This window comes from Drosophila simulans, chromosome 2L (assembly GCF_016746395.2).
Source record: "Drosophila simulans strain w501 chromosome 2L, Prin_Dsim_3.1, whole genome shotgun sequence".
Lineage (NCBI taxonomy): Eukaryota > Metazoa > Arthropoda > Insecta > Diptera > Drosophilidae > Drosophila > Drosophila simulans.
Genome location: NC_052520.2, coordinates 6,972,576 through 6,990,945, shown reverse-complemented (window position 1 = coordinate 6,990,945; position 18,370 = coordinate 6,972,576). Strand labels below are relative to the sequence as shown.

The following is an 18,370-nucleotide window of genomic DNA, read 5'->3' as shown; positions in this document are numbered from 1 at the left end:
TACCAAGAAAAACATTGTTAAGTATCGCTATTGGAATTGATGTTTTCTCACATCTCTAACCAAATACCATCACGTCGAAATACAGCAAAATTCTGTTGGTAAACATAGGCAAAATTAAGGCTGGCAATTAATGCGGCAGCATGCAACCAGTTGATTACCAATTTGCAAGCATAGTTAACCTGGCCGAAAGCCTGCTGAATAGATTTGGGGCCGATTCGCATAGATAAGCGAGTAACAAGCATCTACAGCTGCTGTTGAGTCATCACCTTTTAGCCAAATAAGCCAAAAAAGGCTAACAGCCGTTGGCCAGCTAGTGATAGAGCCCCAGGTGAGCCACAGGTGAGAGGCGTTGTCTTCGCTGGGGATGGCGTAAGCTGATCCAACGAACCACCACCAGCCAGCAAAGTATAATCGTTACGCGTCGCTGACTAGGTGTGTCTAAGCTCCGACTAACTTTCGTCTACTTTCGCAGAGCACACACACACTTGCCCACACCCAGCGACTCAAAAACCCGAAAACCAACCCATTTTGGCAACATCCCCAATGGAGGACTACAAGTTCTTGTTCAAAATCGTCCTGGTGGGCAATGCTGGTGTTGGAAAAACCTGCCTAGTGCGCCGCTTTACTCAGGGCCTATTTCCACCTGGCCAGGGTGCCACGATTGGTGTGGATTTCATGATTAAGACGGTGGAGGTGGAGGGCGAGAAGATCAAGCTACAAATCTGGGACACCGCCGGCCAGGAGCGGTTCCGATCAATCACGCAAAGCTACTATCGTTCGGCTCACGCCTTGATCCTGGTGTACGACATCAGCTGCCAGCCCACATTTGACTGCCTGCCGGACTGGCTGCGCGAAATCCAGGAGTACGCCAACTCCAAGGTACTCAAAATCCTGGTGGGTAACAAGACGGACAGGGATGATCGCGAGATACCCACCCAGATTGGCGAAGAGTTCGCCAAGCAACATGACATGTACTTCTTGGAGACATCCGCCAAGGAGGCAGAGAATGTGGAGCGGTTGTTCTACGAGATTGCCGCCGAATTGATTGGTCAGGCAAGAAGCAAGGATGGCAGTAGTTCGGCCGCAGCGGCAGCCGCCCAGCGTCAGTCGGAGGGCAGCTCCATCGGCCTGGGGAGCTTCAGTGCCAAGGCAGCGCAGAGCAATTGCTGTGGCGGACTCGCCAGCGGCGGCTCCAACTCTAGTCAAGGCGGCTGAGCAGCTGCAAACTAAACTGGAAGCTGAGCAGCTAATATGTAACTTGTTAAGGACTAATCGTGATATTCCATTTATCTTTTATTACCACAATGCTCCCACATTCTAACCCATACATATGTTCAATTTTTTTTTTTTATAAGCAAGATTATGACGTGATCGTTTGCCCTTGTAACGATTCCTATTAGATTGTTAAAACACTTTGGCTACAAATACCTTTAAATGTAAAAGTATTTAGAGCAATTCTCATCGCTTTCACTAAACTACGATAATAACGAACATTTAAAGTACAATGTGCAAACGGATCTGGAAACTGTGCAGCTAATCTGTTATAGTTAAACACTTATCGTGATATTCTGTTGATGCTTAAAGGTTTATTCATTTAATTACAAGACTAAAAAATTTATTATTCTTTGATAAACTCTGTACCCCCTTTGGTTTACAGAAAGAAATTGATTGTTAAAACTAATTTACTATTTATCACGATTAAGATCCTATCGGAAACTAGCTGTCAATGACTAAGGATGCTAAATATTTGTGTTACAAGAACTCCATTGGAGGTGTTTAGAACCGCCTGATTTTCTTGATTTGTATTATATAGTATGTATTGATCTGATTATGGATCGTTTACCAAGTGAGCATCACAGCCAATGCTACGAAGAATTTATGATATCAAAAATGCTATGCACACCATTTAGTTTATTTCAATTGAGTCCTAAGGAGTATTGCATGTTTTATACATAACTTTTTTTGTATACATATACAATTTATGCATATTTATTTGCAATTATTTTTACATATTTTTACGATTAATGTGCAATCTTTGGTAATGCGATTTTTAAATGATATTCGTAATAGTGTTTAAGGTGATTTTATGACATTCCAAAAATTAAGAATTAGAAACTATGAATAGACCAGAAAGCTGAATAAAAAATAAACTAAATAAAAATAAAATGGAAAAGAGTGTTTTTTAATTAACTTCTAATTCTAATATTGTCGATCTGTTCTGCTTAGAAGCTTTCGATTGCACATCCAATTGGAATGAATCGAAACTGAGCATAAATGTAAAGATACTTTAACATGTAAAGTAAAATGTATTTAAAATGTAAGCCAAGCCTCTCTATCTCTTCAGCATGTAAAGTAAAATATATTTATCTTTTTAAATCGGATACCAATTATTGGCGTTTTATTTAAAAAATCCATTAATATCCCTCGGCCACTGCGCATAGCTAATATTTTAAACATTTTGGTGATAGAATATCAGAAATCCAAATAAACTAAACTCAACCGCATATGTAAACAATATTTATTATTCTAAACAGCCTCTCTAAAATACAAATTCTTAAATTTAAGCCTTCAGCAAATCATTGGTTAGCTCCACGCCGAAGAAAACTGCTGCGGTGGAGGGAAAGGCACGAAGTAGAATTGGCAGGATACCGCGAAATAGAGCTTTTGGGCCTTCTGTGGCCATGAGGTTTCTAAAAACGCTGCGAATGCCGTGCTTGTATGTTCCCTCAGGTGCTGAAAATATGACATTTGTAAATCATTGTAAGTACAGCGATTGGCGATTGGATGACTCACCCGACTGGAGACGGCTTTTAAGTACATCGAATGGCACGGCCAAAGTCCAAAATACAATGCCCGCCGTTCCACCGGACAGAATAGTTGATGTGGTGCTAATCTTCCCATTGGCGGACTTCTTTCTAGCCAATTCCTGGAGGAACTCGTAGGTCACAAAGTAAAAACCGGTGGGCGAGTCTATGAATACAAAAGTATGCATTACTATTATATTACTATAATATTAAGCAATTAATTAACAACTTACCTCTCAGAATGCACGCGCAGGTTCCCTTGAAGAGGCTCCGAATGCCACCCTGCCTATATAGCTTGGCGGCCGTGTCAATGGTTCCATTGTAGAGCAGAGGTCCGTTGGACACGGTTTGCGTCTGTAGAAGGACTTTTATACGATCGGTGGGCACTGTGACAAGGGCGGAACAAACTCCGGCCAAGGCTCCCGCGGCGAAGATTTGTGGGTAGGTGAGCCTAATGTGGTCATCCGTTTGGAACAATCGTTTACCCGCCGCATAGACGGCAAAGTCCACGGCATAAATGGGTGTTACTCCCACGAGTGGAGCGGATATTCCTCTGTAGAATCCGCGAAAACCCTCATAACGAAATGTCCTGGCGGCACAATCTATGACTCCCTTGTATCTCGGCGGTTGTCCAGGTAGAGGTGTGGGCATGGTTTGGAGACGTACCTGAAGTGGAACTTTAAGCATTACATCGATTCCATTTCTAACCACAGTTTTGGAGCTTACCTTTATTGTGTCCAAAGGATGGCCAACGAGCACGTTGCACATGCCTCCCACGCCGCCCGCAATAAATGACTTTACGGGATTGGATTTCTTTTCTGTGCTGATTTCGACCTCCTCCATTGCTGAATTTTAACTATTTACGTAAACACACCGAGAAATTCCGTCAGCTTCTGAACGAAATGCACGTGCTTGAAGATCGGTGGCTTCCTGATGAATGCTATCGCTTGGTGATCTGCTTGCTGGGCGGTTGCTGACCTATGATAATGCTGTGTGATTCCGAATAGCGCGGTATTATAATTTCCATGATCAAGAGTGCCTCTTATCTATTTCGAATATTTCATTAGCTGTTCCAAAATTGCAGAGGGAACAGCTGATTTGCTTATCATGTTAACATAACATACACCTAACATTGGCTTATCATTCACCTATCGATTGCAGTTTTTGGTATGACATGGCTAATCGAAATACCAAACAGAATGTTCATTCTTCTTTTTCGTGTTTCAAGCTTTCTAGTATAACTAACTTAAAGTTTGCTCTGCACGACATTGTCATTATAAATGAAATGGATTGCTAGAAAATTACATGCAAAACAAATTTTAAATTTTCCGTTCGATTACACTCTCTATCGGAAATTCCACGATTCCAAATTTCGATTGTCATTCGCAGGGAAACGCGTGCGGCGGCCACACATTTCTTTTATTAATAAAGCGTTAAAAATAAATGGTTAACAATTGTAGATATCAAAGGTGGGTGGGCCAAGTATCTTCTGGCGCAGTGCGGGTTGGGCCAGTAAAGTGCAACCACTTTCCCAGTTTCCGTGCAAATGAACAAAACCTGTCACTTTTGCTGTGACCTGACGAGCAAGAAGAAGACCAGCCCACGGAAAACAACAACAACAAGAACGACATTAGCAGCAGGCCAAATTGTTGCGTATTGTTTTTTGTTTTTTCAGTAGGGTTCTTGGGTGCGAATTTCGTGATAAAAGTGTGCTTGCCAACATACGCATAACTTATGTCTGATAAAAGTGCGAAGGAATCATGTATCAGTAAGAGTGCGAGCTGCAGCAGCAGACGCAAGAGAAGGAAGTGAGCGAAAACGCAACCAAAACCCGAGTATATATTCTAGCAACGTGCTTTGTCGAACGATGTCCCATGGCGAGGATGTGTTAGACAACTGGGAGGAAATCGACGAGGATGGGGTGAGTGTGCCACGCGATGTGATTGAGCATCATACCTGATAACCGATGGAACACCCCCTTATATTTTTTCTTGCCCAGCTCTCTATGACTCTGCAAACAAAGCTGCAGGCGAGCGACCCACCTGTCAACAAAATGAAATTGCTCCAACGGCCGCAGAGCGTACAGGATTCCTCACAAATCCTCAGCAGCGGCGATGGTGGTGGAAGCGGGGGCGGGAATCCCCCGCCACGGCAGATCACAATTGCCCGGAAGCCCCAAGCACCGCCAGCAGAGGTTGACTCATCTACCCAGCAGCAGCCCGTCATGATGGTGCTGCACAAGACGACCAATGACTACGATGCGGCCACATATTGCACGCCCACCAGCAACCAGACCGTCAAGATACTGCGACGGCCCGCCCAGTCGGAGGAGCGGCGGGACATTAACGGGATGCGACCGAAACAGCCCATCAAGACGCTCAAGCAGCGCGAACAGGAGTACGCCGAGGCCAGGCTGCGCATCCTGGGTGCTGCCAAAAACCCAGAGGATGACAAACCGTAAGTTGCTATAAAAAGTTGATTTAATTTCCAAAATTTACTTTATTTATGTTTGACCAATATTTGCTATCGCAACACTAATAGGTACAGCCAAATATGACCTATCAGGGTCTTGTCGATATGCAAGTTAATCTTAATCTTTTCTTGATACTAGAATATTTCTTTATGATTTGGTCTAATTTATAGAGACATCTGAACAGAAACACACATTTAATCAGACATGTGCACATATTCGTATTCGTATTTTTAGGGCCACTCCCTCCATGCCAGCTGTCAATAGCAGCAGTGTGGCTGTTTCGTCCGCGCCGACGCCTGCCACTCCCCCCTCTGCGGTCAGCAACAACAACGTCATCAACAACAATAGTAGCCATCCAGCAGGCGGAATGCACCGCTCGAGTTCGGCACCGAAGATGTCCCAAGTGACGCCGATGTATAATAACTACAACAGCTACTTCCCGGGGCTGCACAATCAGCCTGGCCTTAACTACTACTATCCGCATAACCCGCAACATCAGCATCCGCAGCAACAGCAACAGCAGCAGCAGCCGTCGCAGCATTTCAATCAACGGCTACCGCCGTACGGAGGCGGAGGATCGGGACTGGGCGGTGTTGGGATGCAGGCTCAGGCGCCGCCCCAGTCGTCTCCCAATCCGCAGCAGAGCTGGTCACCTGTTGTGGGCGGATCGGTGTCCGCTGCCCTCCTGCGCCAACAGTCGCTCCAGTCGCCGCAGCAGCACCAGCATCAGCAGCAGCAGAATCATCACGCGCAGCAGCTCGGCCAGCACCCGCATCCGTTCAACGACCTAGTCCTGCGCCTGCCCAAGGGTCCCTGTCCGAACGGCTCCATTGGCTTTCAGATGCGGCGGTAACAGATTGCGGCGATGGAGCAAGTCCTGTCTCTTTCAATAACTTCTAATTTTCAACTTGGTACTTCGATTCCAAATGCATGTTTTTAAATATATATATATATAAAAATTAAAATCAAGCGAAAAGCGCAAACCACGACGCATTCTGAGATTCAATGTCGCACTCAGGTTCGATGTGGCGCGTTTTCGTTGATCTACCCACTGGCTAGACCCGAGGAGTATCCACACCTATCTTAAACAAATTTTATGACGGACTATGGTAGATATTTTGTAAATTTACAACTCACACCACAAAATTTTGTATAATGCATACTAATAAAATGAAACGGTAATTTTAACATGTGACGCAAGATTATGATTTCTGCAGTGCAATGATCCCGCAAATTATTGAGCTCGAGATTCGATCTTATTTATTGCCTGTTGCCTTTCAATACCTAATTAATCAGCGGATGTTGATTCAAACTCGACTTGTTTTCGACCTCATTAATGATTTTCGATTCAACTGTCTGACTAATTGTGGTGAATGTTATGTACCTAAGGCTATTTTTCGGGATATTTAGGATTATAAATATAGTTTTTCCCTGTATGGTAGAGAAAGTAGTTTCTGATCTTAAAAGCTTACCCGGGGAGTTACCTCGTTTAGCTTTGAGCTTTTATTCTAGATACATATATGTATGTTTAAGAAGAGCTTTTAGCATACAGCTGATCTAATATTTCGCATAAAAGCAGCTAAGCAACATATGTATGTACTTTTTGAGGAAAAATTCCAGATCTTTCGGATGTTTATTTGATTTACAAAGTGATCCTGATAAGCGAATGCAATTTGAGTTACTGCTCCATTTACCCCCAGCGATCGTTGATTTTGCAGGGGTCCCGAAAGGCTATCGTCGTGTTTTTGTTATTTATTAGCAACTTTTCCAATCGTCCAGCTGAAAACAACAAACAGCAGCGGTTGGACTGGAAAAAAAAATGCTAGCACAGGCATAAATTGTTTGTTTAACTTTTAAGGGTAGTATGTACTATACTACTATATCAACTTGAACTATACCATCTATATCAAAGCATTTATAAATTCTGTTCATATAGAAGAAATCTAGTTGCCATCTAGTTGATTTTCGTCTGTGTAGAAAATATTGCAATCAACCCACTGGAAGCGCTCTTATCAGCCCCTGAACCTGAAGACAAACATAATCGCGCATGGATAGGGTATTCATATTCACACATTTATGCACATACATACATACGTACTGTGCCTACCTAGTTTCCAACTTCTCGATTCCCCCAGATTTTAGTTGAAAAAGAGGCGTCGAAGCGAGCGGTTTGATCCGAATTCGAAATCGAAACGGGCTTTAAACTTCAAATCGCGCGTGCTTTTCGATCAACACGTGGGTGCGCATTAGTTTGGTGTTATTGTTGCTCTGGAAACGTGATTAAGTCGAATTAGTTTGATTAGTGGTTCATCCACTCCAGCGGAATTATGTCGCATCGCGTTCTGGTCATTGGCAGCGGCGGTCGGGAGCACGCGATCTGCTGGAAGTTGTCGCAATCTCCGAAGGTGGCCCAAATATACGCACTGCCGGGCAGCCATGGCATCCAGCTGGTGGAGAAGTGTCGGAATCTGGATGCCAAGACGTTGGATCCTAAGGACTTCGAGGTAGGTTCGTTACGCCGACCTTGGAGCGACCTTCGTGCGGTTCCTAAAGTTACTGAAAAGTGCAAATGTGTGTGTTAATTGGGTAGCGGGTGCTCATTTTTGGTCATTTAATGCGTTTGGTTGCCATTTAATGGTGTTACCCAGTGATATATTCGCTTTTATGGCTTCTGGTCGTGGTAAGAAACGCACTCGATGCTCGACGAGAACCTTTATGCTGAGCGGCAGCCATAAATCCGTAATCGAGATGCTGGGAAAACGTTTCATTGCATCCAATCTTGGAGCGTCGCGGCGCTTTAACCCTTAGACGGGCCATGGGGGCGCGATTGCACGTCTGGCTGATAAGTGATGTGTAATCTATCTCGTTATTGGAAATATATTTTTATAAATATTCCACGTGTGCTAGTAGTTTCGCACTATGCATTCACTGCTTAATTTTGTAAATTATTAGTTTGTTGTATATGTATATAATCTACATATTGGTTGATTAAATTACAACATATACCTATGTAAATTTTTTAAAAATGAGTACTTTATGTTTTTTAATCTTAAATAATGGAATACACAAAAATAACTACAACTGAAAGTGAAAAAAAAACCAGTTTAAGTACCTTATCTGCTTCATTTCGGTTAATTAATTATAGCAGGTAGCAGTGGCAAAAAAGTGCTCTTTTAGATTATACAAAAATTACCTTTGAATGGGGCCTTTCCACTTTTTATTCCTTCAAATTGTATCTTTCAAATGCGACTTTTACGATCCCATCATTTATAGACTTTAAATCGCGGACAACAGGTGTTATTTGGTTCGTTTTTAAATATGGAAATTTAAATTGGCGAAATATATTGGTTCAACAGCTTAATAGGATTCCCCCAATTTTTAAATTTAATATCAATTATAAACTTTCAGTCTAAATAGCTCGCATTTCTTGCAGACTTCTTTCAAGTTGATTGCTCTTCCATAAACAGAATCAAATAACCAAAATTGTTTATGCCGCTCCATGATGTGATCCATGATCCTCAGCAGACAACTCGACAGATCGATTATACTTTAGCTTATGTTTGCTTAGCACTTCTATTTATTGTTCGTGGCTTAATTAATTGTTTAGATCAAAATTCACAGATTCGCCCGCTGGCCGCCGAAGAGACCAGCCCCTTGCCCCGCCAAAGAATCACGTCCATCGATCATCAGTGCGTCGGAAGAGCTCGTCTTTGGCGCAGAGGTCGCGACGTGGTCGTGGGCGGATGGGTGAGGTATATGGTCTTGGGCGTGGTGCTTGGTCGGGATTGGGGGATCGTATGATCCTGGATGTTGCGTGTGTACACATTGAAGGCGGCCGCATCATGCTCCACGGTCTTCAGCTCGCCGGTGTAGTAGTCCTTGATCTGGTAGGGATGCGTCCTAATGTACTCCAGGGCGCGCAGTATGTAGTCCGGCACCTGGGGTATGTGGGCGCCTACGGGATGATAGCCAAACTCATCGGCCACATAGTTCACACTGATGACTTCGCCCTCGGGTGATGTGTAACTACTGCCGCCCTGCACGGCCACGCCACCCAATCCCTCCTGCGATGCGGAAATGCCATTGGACGTCTCGTAGGCATACCGATACTTGCCATCCCGCTCCACCTGCAGATCGTTCTGAAGCGTGCGTGTGTTGCGATCCGAGTCCGGAATGTAGGAGGAGCCGGCTTGCACCTGCAGCACGGCCAGCGCTACGATGAAGTTCACCTGTGGGTGGGATTCGAGACGAGAGTCGGCGATTATAATCCATTTTCGGGAAATTCCCAGCTGATGCTTACAAGCAAATACATGGTGTCGCGTTCGAGTTTGGTTCTAAACTGCTTGCCTGCTTCTCGGACGCTTTCGTTTTTATATCCATCCGCTCACCAGCGGATTTTTGGCTATACCTCGCCTCGGAAACCCAGTTCCGAGTTGCCGTTGCCGTCTCCATCTCCATCTCCGCTCGTCATCGTCATGATCGTCATGATCGTCTCCATCTACATCATCTCATCGCTGCTGGTCGCCTTAGTCAGTCATAAATAAAATGATTTTATTTCTTATAGGAATTATTTTATATAGGTATCAACGGCGTTATTTGTCGTTGTCGCCGCTGCAATTCCCAAAAGTGTGGGACGGTGTGTAGTCCGGCAAAACGGAAAGCCGAGTTAAAACCTAAATGAAACATTCGTGAATGGTTGGTTATGCCCTACTCGAAGGTTGGGGCACTTACAATTTGATATGTATTGTGGCTGATCTTGAAAATCCCATATTGCCCGGCTCGACTTACCATCCCAAGGAGCTCTAAATACCATAACGATCGTTGAACTGCAGTGTCGTAAAAACCATATAAAAAATCGATGTATTCAAGATGTGTAGTAAATGTAACTTTTGTTTTTGAATGATCGATGGTATGCACTAGAAATTAGCTACCACGTTTCGCTGACAGTTAGTTAATTTAATAATACTCATTTGCGCTGAAATTTATGTCTGGAATTTCCATATAACCGATAGACTTTTTGTAATATGACGTCCTCGAGGCAAATTAGTTATAAAGGAAATGACTTTCCAGTTAAGTAACGCTTTACAGCCCAAATGCCAATTTTGGGTTAATTAAGCTTAATTACTTCTTCGACTCGATACGCAACATTCTGCGCTGAATTTATTTGCATGGTTATTCTTAGAAATTGCATAAGCATAGGTATTCTGATAAATGATCTTTGGATTTTTATCATCAAGCATATAATTCAATCACTTGACGGCAACGTAGACGCAGTTTCCTGCTATCCCCTGGATGATACTTCTTTTGGCCGATCTCAAAACCCGTCCGACTAATTCAGCAAAGCGTATCTAATTCCGTACTTATCCGCAGACAAATGTGGCAGCATTCCGCTCCAGACCTGCTGCTCCCCCTCCTGGTAGCCAAATACCCACATCCCCACAACCCATTCTCCCGCACTTAATTTGCATATAATACAGTAAATCATGAGCGCACTCTGTAAAGCATAAAGGCGAAAACGTTCTAGCCAAATTTGGGTAGAGCCAGTCGGAGAATGCGAGTCTTACCAGAACTGAACAGATATAAAAGTTGTTGATCTTTCTCTTCTGCGGCTCCAAACCATCTGTCATAAGATCGTGGCAACCTTCGTTACGGGAAATTAAAACCTTGGCCGGGTTTGCCAAATCGCTCTTAATTTGGAAAGCCAAATGGGCCAATAAAAGCGTCATTTTGTGTGAACGTTCTTGAACCCTGGGAAACGAGAAACAGTCAACCGGATGAAGTGGACGGGGGTCAGGAAATCGGGATGAGGATGAGCTTCCCAGGTGCTAAATGGTCTGGAACGCAGGCCAGTGCAATCGAGACACGTTTCTCCAGAGCGCGGGGAGGTAATCCGGTGCTGCGTTGGCGCCAATTCGAATTAGAGCTGACTAACGATATCGACGGCTACGCATCCGAATCCGAAACCGAAATCGAAACCGGACCAGCGATCAAGCTGGGATTAACTTGGTTTGTTGACATGGCTGACATAGCTGGCGCCTGAGTCAGTTCATCATCGCCATCGATCCGCCAAGTGCGAAGACAATGCACCCACAGACCCAGTTTAATGGCAAAACAATTAGGAAGGCATTTAGTATTTTGGCGACAAATTGCCAATGGAACCGGTTGTGTACTTAGAGGAGTGTTATCTTTGACTTGGAATGTGGTTGCCTCCAAAAGTCAAAACAACCTAAAACAATGAGGATCCCAAGAGGTGGCGGACGATCGTGACCCGGTTTGATTGGAAAACCCAATTATGATCTCAAAACTGCAGATTGCCTTTGGAATCAACACGATTACGATGCAAATTCTGAGATTCAAACTGCCGGATCTCACAAAATGATATCTTTTTGGCGAGAATTTATCAGTGCATCAGTTGTAAATGCGATTACAATGTCAATTAAGTAATTTTAACATTGGTTATTCGATTATATATTTCATCACAACAAGCCTGTATTGTTGTGGATGATCTGGAATAATCCAAATGAATTGCTTTATATTTGTTACGAAATTATGAATCACTGGGCTACAATTCTTATTATTAAATTGAAAACATTTAAAAATTGATTAGTTTATTTTACTAACTTAATTTTTTTCGCCTCTTTTAAAGGCTATTGCTAAATGGAGCAAGGAGAACCAGATAGCCCTGGTGGTTGTGGGACCCGAAGATCCCCTGGCTTTGGGCTTGGGCGATGTGCTGCAGAGCGCTGGAATCCCCTGCTTTGGTCCCGGCAAGCAAGGTGCCCAAATCGAGGCGGACAAGAAGTGGGCCAAGGACTTCATGCTGCGCCATGGGATTCCCACAGCGCGTTACGAGAGTTTCACGGACACCGAAAAGGCCAAGGCATTCATCAGAAGGTATAATTACCACCTTATATGCTTAGATAGAATCCATTTAAAAATCTCTTTATTTAATAGCGCTCCGTATCCAGCTCTGGTGGTGAAAGCTGCTGGATTGGCCGCGGGCAAGGGCGTGGTGGTGGCCGCCAATGCGGAGGAGGCCTGCCAGGCGGTGGACGAGATCCTGGGAGAGCTGAAGTACGGACAGGCGGGTGCCACGCTGGTGGTGGAGGAGCTGCTGGAGGGCGAAGAGGTTTCCGTTCTGGCCTTCACCGATGGCAAAAGTGTGCGCGCCATGCTGCCAGCCCAGGATCACAAGCGTCTGGGCAACGGCGACACTGGACCAAACACCGGAGGCATGGGCGCCTACTGCCCATGTCCGTTGATCAGCCAGCCAGCACTGGAACTGGTGCAAAAGGCAGTGCTGGAACGGGCTGTGCAGGGTCTGATCAAGGAGAGAATCAACTACCAGGGTGTACTCTATGCGGGACTCATGCTGACACGCGATGGTCCCCGTGTGCTGGAGTTTAACTGCCGGTTTGGAGATCCGGAGACCCAGGTAATTCTGCCGCTGCTCGAAAACGATCTGTTCGAGGTGATGCAGGCTTGTTGCAGCGCAAAGCTGGACAAGATTCCCCTGCAATGGCGCAATGGAGTGAGTGCCGTGGGTGTGATCCTGGCCAGTGCTGGCTATCCGGAGACCTCCACAAAGGGTTGCATCATATCGGGTAAGGTTTTGACCACTTCCCTTCGACCTTCATAATTGCATGTATGGTACTTTCAGGACTTCCGGCTGCCAACACGCCCACCCAACTGGTCTTTCACAGCGGCCTTGCCGTGAATGCACAAAAGGAAGCCCTTACGAATGGCGGTCGCGTTCTCATTGCCATCGCCCTGGACGGCAGCTTGAAGGAGGCCGCTGCGAAGGCCACCAAATTGGCGGGCAGCATCACTTTCTCGGGTTCTGGAGCTCAGTACCGAACGGACATTGCCCAGAAGGCGTTCAAAATGTAATTACAAGTGAATCATCATGCATAAAGACTCAGTTTAAATAAAGCAAGCAAGATTGGAATTTTTATCTAGTTTATCATTGGCCTCCCACTAAATCTCATTTCATAAATAACCAATTGATCAGCTACTACTATCTTCTTCCGTATCCTTTCCATACGTAGTGCCAGTGCCAGTGCCCCGGGCTTGAGTTACAAGGACAGTGGAGTGGACATCGATGCTGGAGATGCACTGGTGCAACGCATCAAGCCCTTGTCTCGGGGCACCCAGCGCCCGGGCGTCCTTGGCGGCTTGGGTGGATTTGGAGGACTGTTCCGCTTGAAGGAACTCAGCTACAAGGAGCCAGTCATTGCTGAGGCCACTCAGGGAGTCGGAGCCAAGATCCACCTTGCCCTTGAGCACGAATTGTATGAAAATGTGGGCTACGACCTGTTTGCCTTGGCTGCTAATGATGTCCTGGAAGTGGGTGCCGAGCCGGTCGCCTTTCTGGACTACATTGCCTGTGGCAAGCTGCAAGTTCCATTGGCCGCCCAGTTGGTCAAGGGAATGGCTGATGGCTGCCGGGATGCGCGATGCGCCTTAGTGGGTGAGCACATGACCGAGCTCCTCTGAAATGCATCGATTAATTTAAAATTTCTCTTCAGGTGGTGAGACTGCAGAGATGCCCTCTCTTTATGCTCCCGGTCAGCACGACATGGCTGGCTATTGCGTTGGCATAGTGGAGCAGTCTCGAATCCTGCCCCGTTTCGATCTTTACCAGCCGGGTGACCTGCTCATCGGTCTGCCATCATCTGGACTCCATTGCGCCGGCTTTAATGAGATACTCACCCAGTTGGCGGCATCCAAAGTGAATCTCAAAGAGCGCTCTCCCGTGGACGGAGGCGACGATGGCCTGACCTTGGCCCATGTCTTGGCCACGCCCACTCAACTGTATGTCCAGCAGCTGTTGCCTCATCTTCAGAAAGGAGATGAGATCAAGTCTGTGGCTCATGTGACCCATGGTCTGCTGAACGATGTCCTCCGTCTTCTTCCCGAAGGATTCGAGACAACGCTGGATTTCGGTGCCGTCCCAGTGCCCAAAATCTTTGGTTGGCTGGCCGGAAAGCTAAAGCTGAGTGCCCAAACGCTTCTAGAGCGGCACAACTGCGGCATTGGCATGGTTCTAATCCTGCCTCAGTCAAGTCAGCTGTGGCGAACGTCCCTTCCGGGAGCCAAAGTGCTGGGTGTCCTGCAACGGCGGTCAAAGGTTGGTGGATCACCCGTCCAGGTGCGCAACTTTGTGGAACAACTGGAGAAGGTGGCCTCGCCGTTCGGTGGTATCGGCGATCGGGAATTGCCCGAAGAACTCAAGAAACTTCCTTCCAACTCGGATTTAACAGCTCCTCGCGAGGAATGCTTCGAAAATGCAGCTGGTCGTCGGCTTACGCGCATACCCACCCACTACCAGGACCCCATTCTCATCCTGGGCACCGATGGAGTGGGCACCAAGCTGAAAATAGCGCAGCAAACGAATCGCAACACGAGCGTGGGCATCGACTTGGTGGCCATGTGCGTCAACGACATCCTCTGCAATGGAGCCGAGCCAATCAGTTTCTCAAGCTACTATGCCTGCGGCCTCTGGCAGGAGCAGTTGGCCAAGGAGGTTCACTCCGGGGTTCAAGAGGGCGCCAGGCAGGCGAACAGCAGTTTCATTGGTAAGTGTGGTTTGCTATCTTTTTATATACAAATTTTTACTAGTGCATTCTCCTCCAGACTCACACAGTGCAGCTCTGCCACTGCTGTACGGACCACAGGTCTATGATCTGGCTGGCTTCGCTTTGGGCATAGCAGAACACTGCGGAATTCTACCCCTCTTGGATGAAATCCAGCCAGGAGATGTGCTCATCGGCTTACCTTCGTCTGGCGTCCACAGCAACGGATTCAGTTTGGTTCACGCCGTTTTGAAGCGAGTGGGCTTGGGTCTGCATGACAAGGCGCCTTTTAGTGAGAAGACGCTGGGCGAGGAGCTGCTGGTACCCACCAAGATCTACGTCCAGGCACTGTCCACTCTGCTCTCCCGCGGGAATCACGGCATCAAGGCACTAGCCCATATTACAGGAGGAGGCCTGAGCGAGAATATACCGCGAGTGTTGCGTAAGGATCTCGCCGTACGCCTGGATGCCAATAAGTTCCAGCTTCCGCCCGTTTTCGCCTGGCTTGCAGCGGCCGGAAATATTAGTTCCACTGAGCTGCAGCGCACATATAACTGCGGCTTGGGTATGGTCCTGGTGGTGGCCCCCACGGAAGTCGAGAACGTTCTCAAGGAGCTGCGTTATCCGCAAAGAGCAGCTGTGGTCGGCGAGGTGGTGGCCCGCAAGGATCCGAAGAAGCCGCAGGTGGTGGTCCAGAACTTTGAGGCGTCATTGACCAGGACACAAAAGATGCTCTCCCAGCGTCGGAAACGAGTTGCTGTCCTCATTTCGGGAACGGGCAGCAATCTGCAGGCATTAATAGATGCAACGCGCGACTCGGCACAGGGTATCCATGCCGAGGTTGTGCTGGTAATCAGCAATAAGCCTGGTGTCCTGGGTCTGCAGCGTGCCACGCAAGCCGGAATACCTTCGTTGGTCATCTCTCACAAGGATTTCGCTAGCCGAGAAGTCTATGACGCGGAACTCACGCGAAATCTGAAGGCGGCTCGGGTGGATCTGATCTGCCTTGCCGGCTTTATGCGTGTCCTTAGTGCTCCATTCGTTCGGGAGTGGCGTGGACGGCTCGTCAATATCCATCCCTCGCTGCTGCCCAAGTATCCTGGCCTGCATGTCCAGAAGCAGGCCTTAGAGGCGGGCGAAAAGGAGTCCGGCTGTACGGTTCACTTCGTGGACGAGGGTGTGGACACGGGAGCGATCATAGTTCAGGCTGCTGTTCCCATTTTGCCCGATGACGACGAGGATTCGCTGACGCAACGCATCCACAAGGCTGAGCACTGGGCTTTTCCAAGGGCATTGGCAATGTTGGCCAACGGAACGGCTCTCATTTCTCCGGAAGTCAGCAGTCAGTAAATGGAACAAGCAGGGATGACTTTATCTTACTCGAAGACTTTTTGTCAAATTAGTTATAATTATAATCTTGAACTTTCAACGATAATTTGACGTTAATTAGTTGTATAGGAAATTTTATAGGCTTAGGCAGCATTCCTTTTTATATAAAAAACTATTTACAAAAATATATAAATAAACTTCAAGTTTGATTAAAAATAATCCAACAAGTTTCTAAAGATTAACTAAACTATATATAAAAAAATCCAACATTTTTAATTACATGATTTTCAACTAAGAACATATCAATGATTTTAACATTATAACAACAAAAAGGCCTCTTGGATTATTGAACTATTTCATATATTGTACACATAAACTTACAGCACATTAATCTACATCTAATATCACATATTTTACAATCACACAATTTTAATTACAATAGTTTGCTAATTAGTGAAAACAAACTTGTGCTGGAACTGCCCTGATTCTCTATATTGCTGCTGTGTTTAGCTCTCATTTCGGGTCTGATTACGTTGCGCTGCAATTCCGGATCCTTAAATATAGGTTCGGCCATCCTATCGAGGTTCAGGCGAAAGAACTGATTTTCCAGAATGGGCACTATTAGATTGTACTTGTCAATAAGCTTGTTCAATTGCTGCACATCGTCCTGGTGATTCAGCGTGAATACTTTCCAGGCTGCCAGATCCTCCTGGCGCTGCAATGGCCATTCGCCGTAGTATTTGCGCTCCTGGCGCAGTTTCTTCTTCAGCTGAGCAATCGCATCGCGAATGTCCTTGCCCAAGCTTATCCATTCTGGCGTGAAGCCGTTGTCCAACATAATCTTGTTCAACTTGTGGGTCGTAAAGTCCAGATAGGGATTCTGTGACTGAGCCGAGGACAGGGGCTTTCCTGACCCGTTTAGATTGTTAAAGTCACCCTTGGACATGGCCTCCTGAATGAGATCCTCGACCACACGATCAATACCGTATTTGGTCTTAATGGCATGTTTACGAAAGTGGCTGCCGCCCTTCGACATCAGTGTTTTCTCTCCGGCAGCCGCCTTGTCGATGCGGTGCTCCAGGACGCGTTCCTGAGCCTTCATGGCGCGCACCTGCTGGTACTGCTTCTGCCGCTGAAAGGGAGTTCCCACTCCGATGCCCTCGTTGGAAAGATATTGCCGATGCTGCGGTGCCGTATGCTTGATGTCAAACTCCATGGCCTCCTCCTCGTCCTCCTGAATGTTTCGCCTTCCCTTGGCGAATTTCTCCTGCAGCACACGAAATGCCTCGTCTACCTGCTGGAAGCGATCGGCACTGGCCTCCTCCGTTCCCGAATCAGGATGCACCCGTTTCACCAAATCCAAGTAGGCATGGCGTACCGTATTCTGATCAGCTGATTCGTGAACGCCCAGGATGCGGAAGCATTCCTAAAGATAGCAGGTGCAATATTGCATAATAGTTGGAAATGCGAGAAATCTTGGGACAACTTTTACTCACCATATAAACCTCCTTTCGCTTGAAATGCAGCAAGCGCACGAAACTGATTGCTACGGATCCTTTGAACAGATTCCCAGCCAACCACATTTTTACTACACTTTATGGAGTTATTTTCTAAGCAATTTTCGAGCTACGTCGTCTGACGTTAAAATAAATTCTACTACTTAAACCATTTGTTTATGTTTTCCGTGCGATCAGCTGTTGATAATAGTTGTTGTGTTTTGTAGGTGGTGCAGTATAAAAATACTGCAAGACATTTCTAGTATTTTAGCCGTTATGGTCACTCCAGGGATGCATAAAATTTTTTAGTTATTTGAATTATGCCAAACGTTATTTTTTCGAGATCATAATATTTGAGAACCATGTTAAGGTATATTTTATAGTGTCTGAAATATTTAAAAGTGAGGATGGCAAAATAAAAAAAGTAAGCTGGGTGTACGAGTACTGTTCAATGTGGCCTAATGCAAATATTGCGCATTTGTTTAATGTATGCGTGTTTGTTCTAAATGAAAGTCTAACCCAAATCCACAGAAGCAAATTTCCACACTTACTAGTTGCAATTAAAGCCTGGCGATGACCAAATCTGCGGGCGAGCAACGCTCATCTGCAATTCAAACTACAATTCATGCTCTACATAGACTGGAAACTCGCGTTTGTTCTAGGTAATTGTGTCATAATTAAAAATTATTTAAT

At 45.9% G+C, this 18,370-nt stretch overlaps 6 protein-coding genes and 1 long non-coding RNA gene across 11 annotated transcripts; 3 read left to right on the top strand and 4 right to left on the bottom strand.

Annotated features, from left to right (window-relative positions):
• The first annotated feature begins 20 nt into the window (after window positions 1-20).
• Window positions 21-2,381, top strand: LOC6731310 (ras-related protein Rab-30). 4 transcript variants are annotated; one of them, XM_016178814.3, is made up of 2 exons: window positions 21-328; window positions 473-2,381. In XM_016178814.3, the coding sequence occupies exon 2, from the start codon at window positions 544-546 to the stop codon at window positions 1,213-1,215; it is 672 nt and encodes a 223-aa protein (XP_016023879.1). In that variant the 5' UTR covers window positions 21-328; window positions 473-543; the 3' UTR covers window positions 1,216-2,381. The 4 variants fall into 4 exon arrangements, with proteins under 4 accessions (XP_016023879.1, XP_016023878.1, XP_039151541.1 ...); XM_016178813.3 differs by having other exon boundaries at window positions 21-339; XM_039295607.2 differs by having other exon boundaries at window positions 21-405.
• A 123-nt stretch (window positions 2,382-2,504) lies between these two features.
• On the bottom strand, window positions 2,505-3,987 carry LOC6731309 (mitochondrial magnesium exporter 1). Its single transcript, XM_002078429.4, has 4 exons — window positions 3,531-3,987; window positions 3,038-3,470; window positions 2,794-2,970; window positions 2,505-2,733 (listed from the first exon to the last, which is right to left on the bottom strand). Exons 1-4 carry the CDS (start codon window positions 3,645-3,647, stop codon window positions 2,561-2,563), a joined length of 900 nt encoding a protein of 299 aa, XP_002078465.1. The 5' UTR covers window positions 3,648-3,987; the 3' UTR covers window positions 2,505-2,560.
• Window positions 3,988-4,162: 175 nt separating this feature from the next.
• Window positions 4,163-6,465, top strand: LOC6731308 (morphogenetic regulator of filamentous growth protein 1). Its single transcript, XM_002078428.4, has 3 exons — window positions 4,163-4,725; window positions 4,804-5,261; window positions 5,512-6,465. Exons 1-3 carry the CDS (start codon window positions 4,672-4,674, stop codon window positions 6,128-6,130), a joined length of 1,131 nt encoding a protein of 376 aa, XP_002078464.1. The 5' UTR covers window positions 4,163-4,671; the 3' UTR covers window positions 6,131-6,465.
• LOC123327377 lies at window positions 5,903-7,936 on the bottom strand. 2 transcript variants are annotated; one of them, XR_006542114.1, is made up of 3 exons: window positions 7,922-7,936; window positions 7,368-7,833; window positions 5,903-7,302 (listed from the first exon to the last, which is right to left on the bottom strand). It is a non-coding gene; the product is annotated as an uncharacterized LOC123327377 (long non-coding RNA). The 2 variants fall into 2 exon arrangements; XR_006542115.1 differs by having other exon boundaries at window positions 7,385-7,833.
• LOC6731306 (trifunctional purine biosynthetic protein adenosine-3) lies at window positions 7,605-16,400 on the top strand. Its single transcript, XM_002078426.4, has 7 exons — window positions 7,605-7,781; window positions 11,924-12,171; window positions 12,232-12,881; window positions 12,938-13,163; window positions 13,326-13,747; window positions 13,806-14,855; window positions 14,914-16,400. The coding sequence occupies exons 1-7, from the start codon at window positions 7,605-7,607 to the stop codon at window positions 16,200-16,202; spliced, it is 4,062 nt and encodes a 1,353-aa protein (XP_002078462.1). The 3' UTR covers window positions 16,203-16,400.
• On the bottom strand, window positions 8,832-9,685 carry LOC6731307 (pupal cuticle protein). Its single transcript, XM_002078427.4, has 2 exons — window positions 9,578-9,685; window positions 8,832-9,506 (listed from the first exon to the last, which is right to left on the bottom strand). The coding sequence occupies exons 1-2, from the start codon at window positions 9,587-9,589 to the stop codon at window positions 8,964-8,966; spliced, it is 555 nt and encodes a 184-aa protein (XP_002078463.1). The 5' UTR covers window positions 9,590-9,685; the 3' UTR covers window positions 8,832-8,963.
• LOC6731305 (dnaJ homolog subfamily C member 28) lies at window positions 16,023-17,920 on the bottom strand. Its single transcript, XM_002078425.4, has 2 exons — window positions 17,678-17,920; window positions 16,023-17,607 (listed from the first exon to the last, which is right to left on the bottom strand). Exons 1-2 carry the CDS (start codon window positions 17,762-17,764, stop codon window positions 16,615-16,617), a joined length of 1,080 nt encoding a protein of 359 aa, XP_002078461.1. The 5' UTR covers window positions 17,765-17,920; the 3' UTR covers window positions 16,023-16,614.
• Between the last annotated feature and the right edge of the window lie 450 nt (window positions 17,921-18,370).

Coding starts and splice junctions, on each gene's coding strand:
- LOC6731305 (XM_002078425.4), bottom strand. CDS start 17,764: ATGTGGTTGGCTGGGAATCTGTTCAAAGGATCCGTAGCAATCAGTTTC. Junction 17,608..17,677: donor AGCGAAAGGAGGTTTATATG/GTGAGTAAAAGT, acceptor TGCTATCTTTAG/GAATGCTTCCGCATCCTGGG.
- LOC6731309 (XM_002078429.4), bottom strand. CDS start 3,647: ATGGAGGAGGTCGAAATCAGCACAGAAAAGAAATCCAATCCCGTAAAG. Junction 3,471..3,530: donor ATCCTTTGGACACAATAAAG/GTAAGCTCCAAA, acceptor GTTCCACTTCAG/GTACGTCTCCAAACCATGCC. Junction 2,971..3,037: donor CTGCGCGTGCATTCTGAGAG/GTAAGTTGTTAA, acceptor TTGTATTCATAG/ACTCGCCCACCGGTTTTTAC.
- LOC6731308 (XM_002078428.4), top strand. CDS start 4,672: ATGTCCCATGGCGAGGATGTGTTAGACAACTGGGAGGAAATCGACGAG. Junction 4,726..4,803: donor AGGAAATCGACGAGGATGGG/GTGAGTGTGCCA, acceptor TTTCTTGCCCAG/CTCTCTATGACTCTGCAAAC. Junction 5,262..5,511: donor AACCCAGAGGATGACAAACC/GTAAGTTGCTAT, acceptor TCGTATTTTTAG/GGCCACTCCCTCCATGCCAG.
- LOC6731306 (XM_002078426.4), top strand. CDS start 7,605: ATGTCGCATCGCGTTCTGGTCATTGGCAGCGGCGGTCGGGAGCACGCG. Junction 7,782..11,923: donor TGGATCCTAAGGACTTCGAG/GTAGGTTCGTTA, acceptor CCTCTTTTAAAG/GCTATTGCTAAATGGAGCAA. Junction 14,856..14,913: donor GGCGAACAGCAGTTTCATTG/GTAAGTGTGGTT, acceptor ATTCTCCTCCAG/ACTCACACAGTGCAGCTCTG.
- LOC6731310 (XM_016178814.3), top strand. CDS start 544: ATGGAGGACTACAAGTTCTTGTTCAAAATCGTCCTGGTGGGCAATGCT.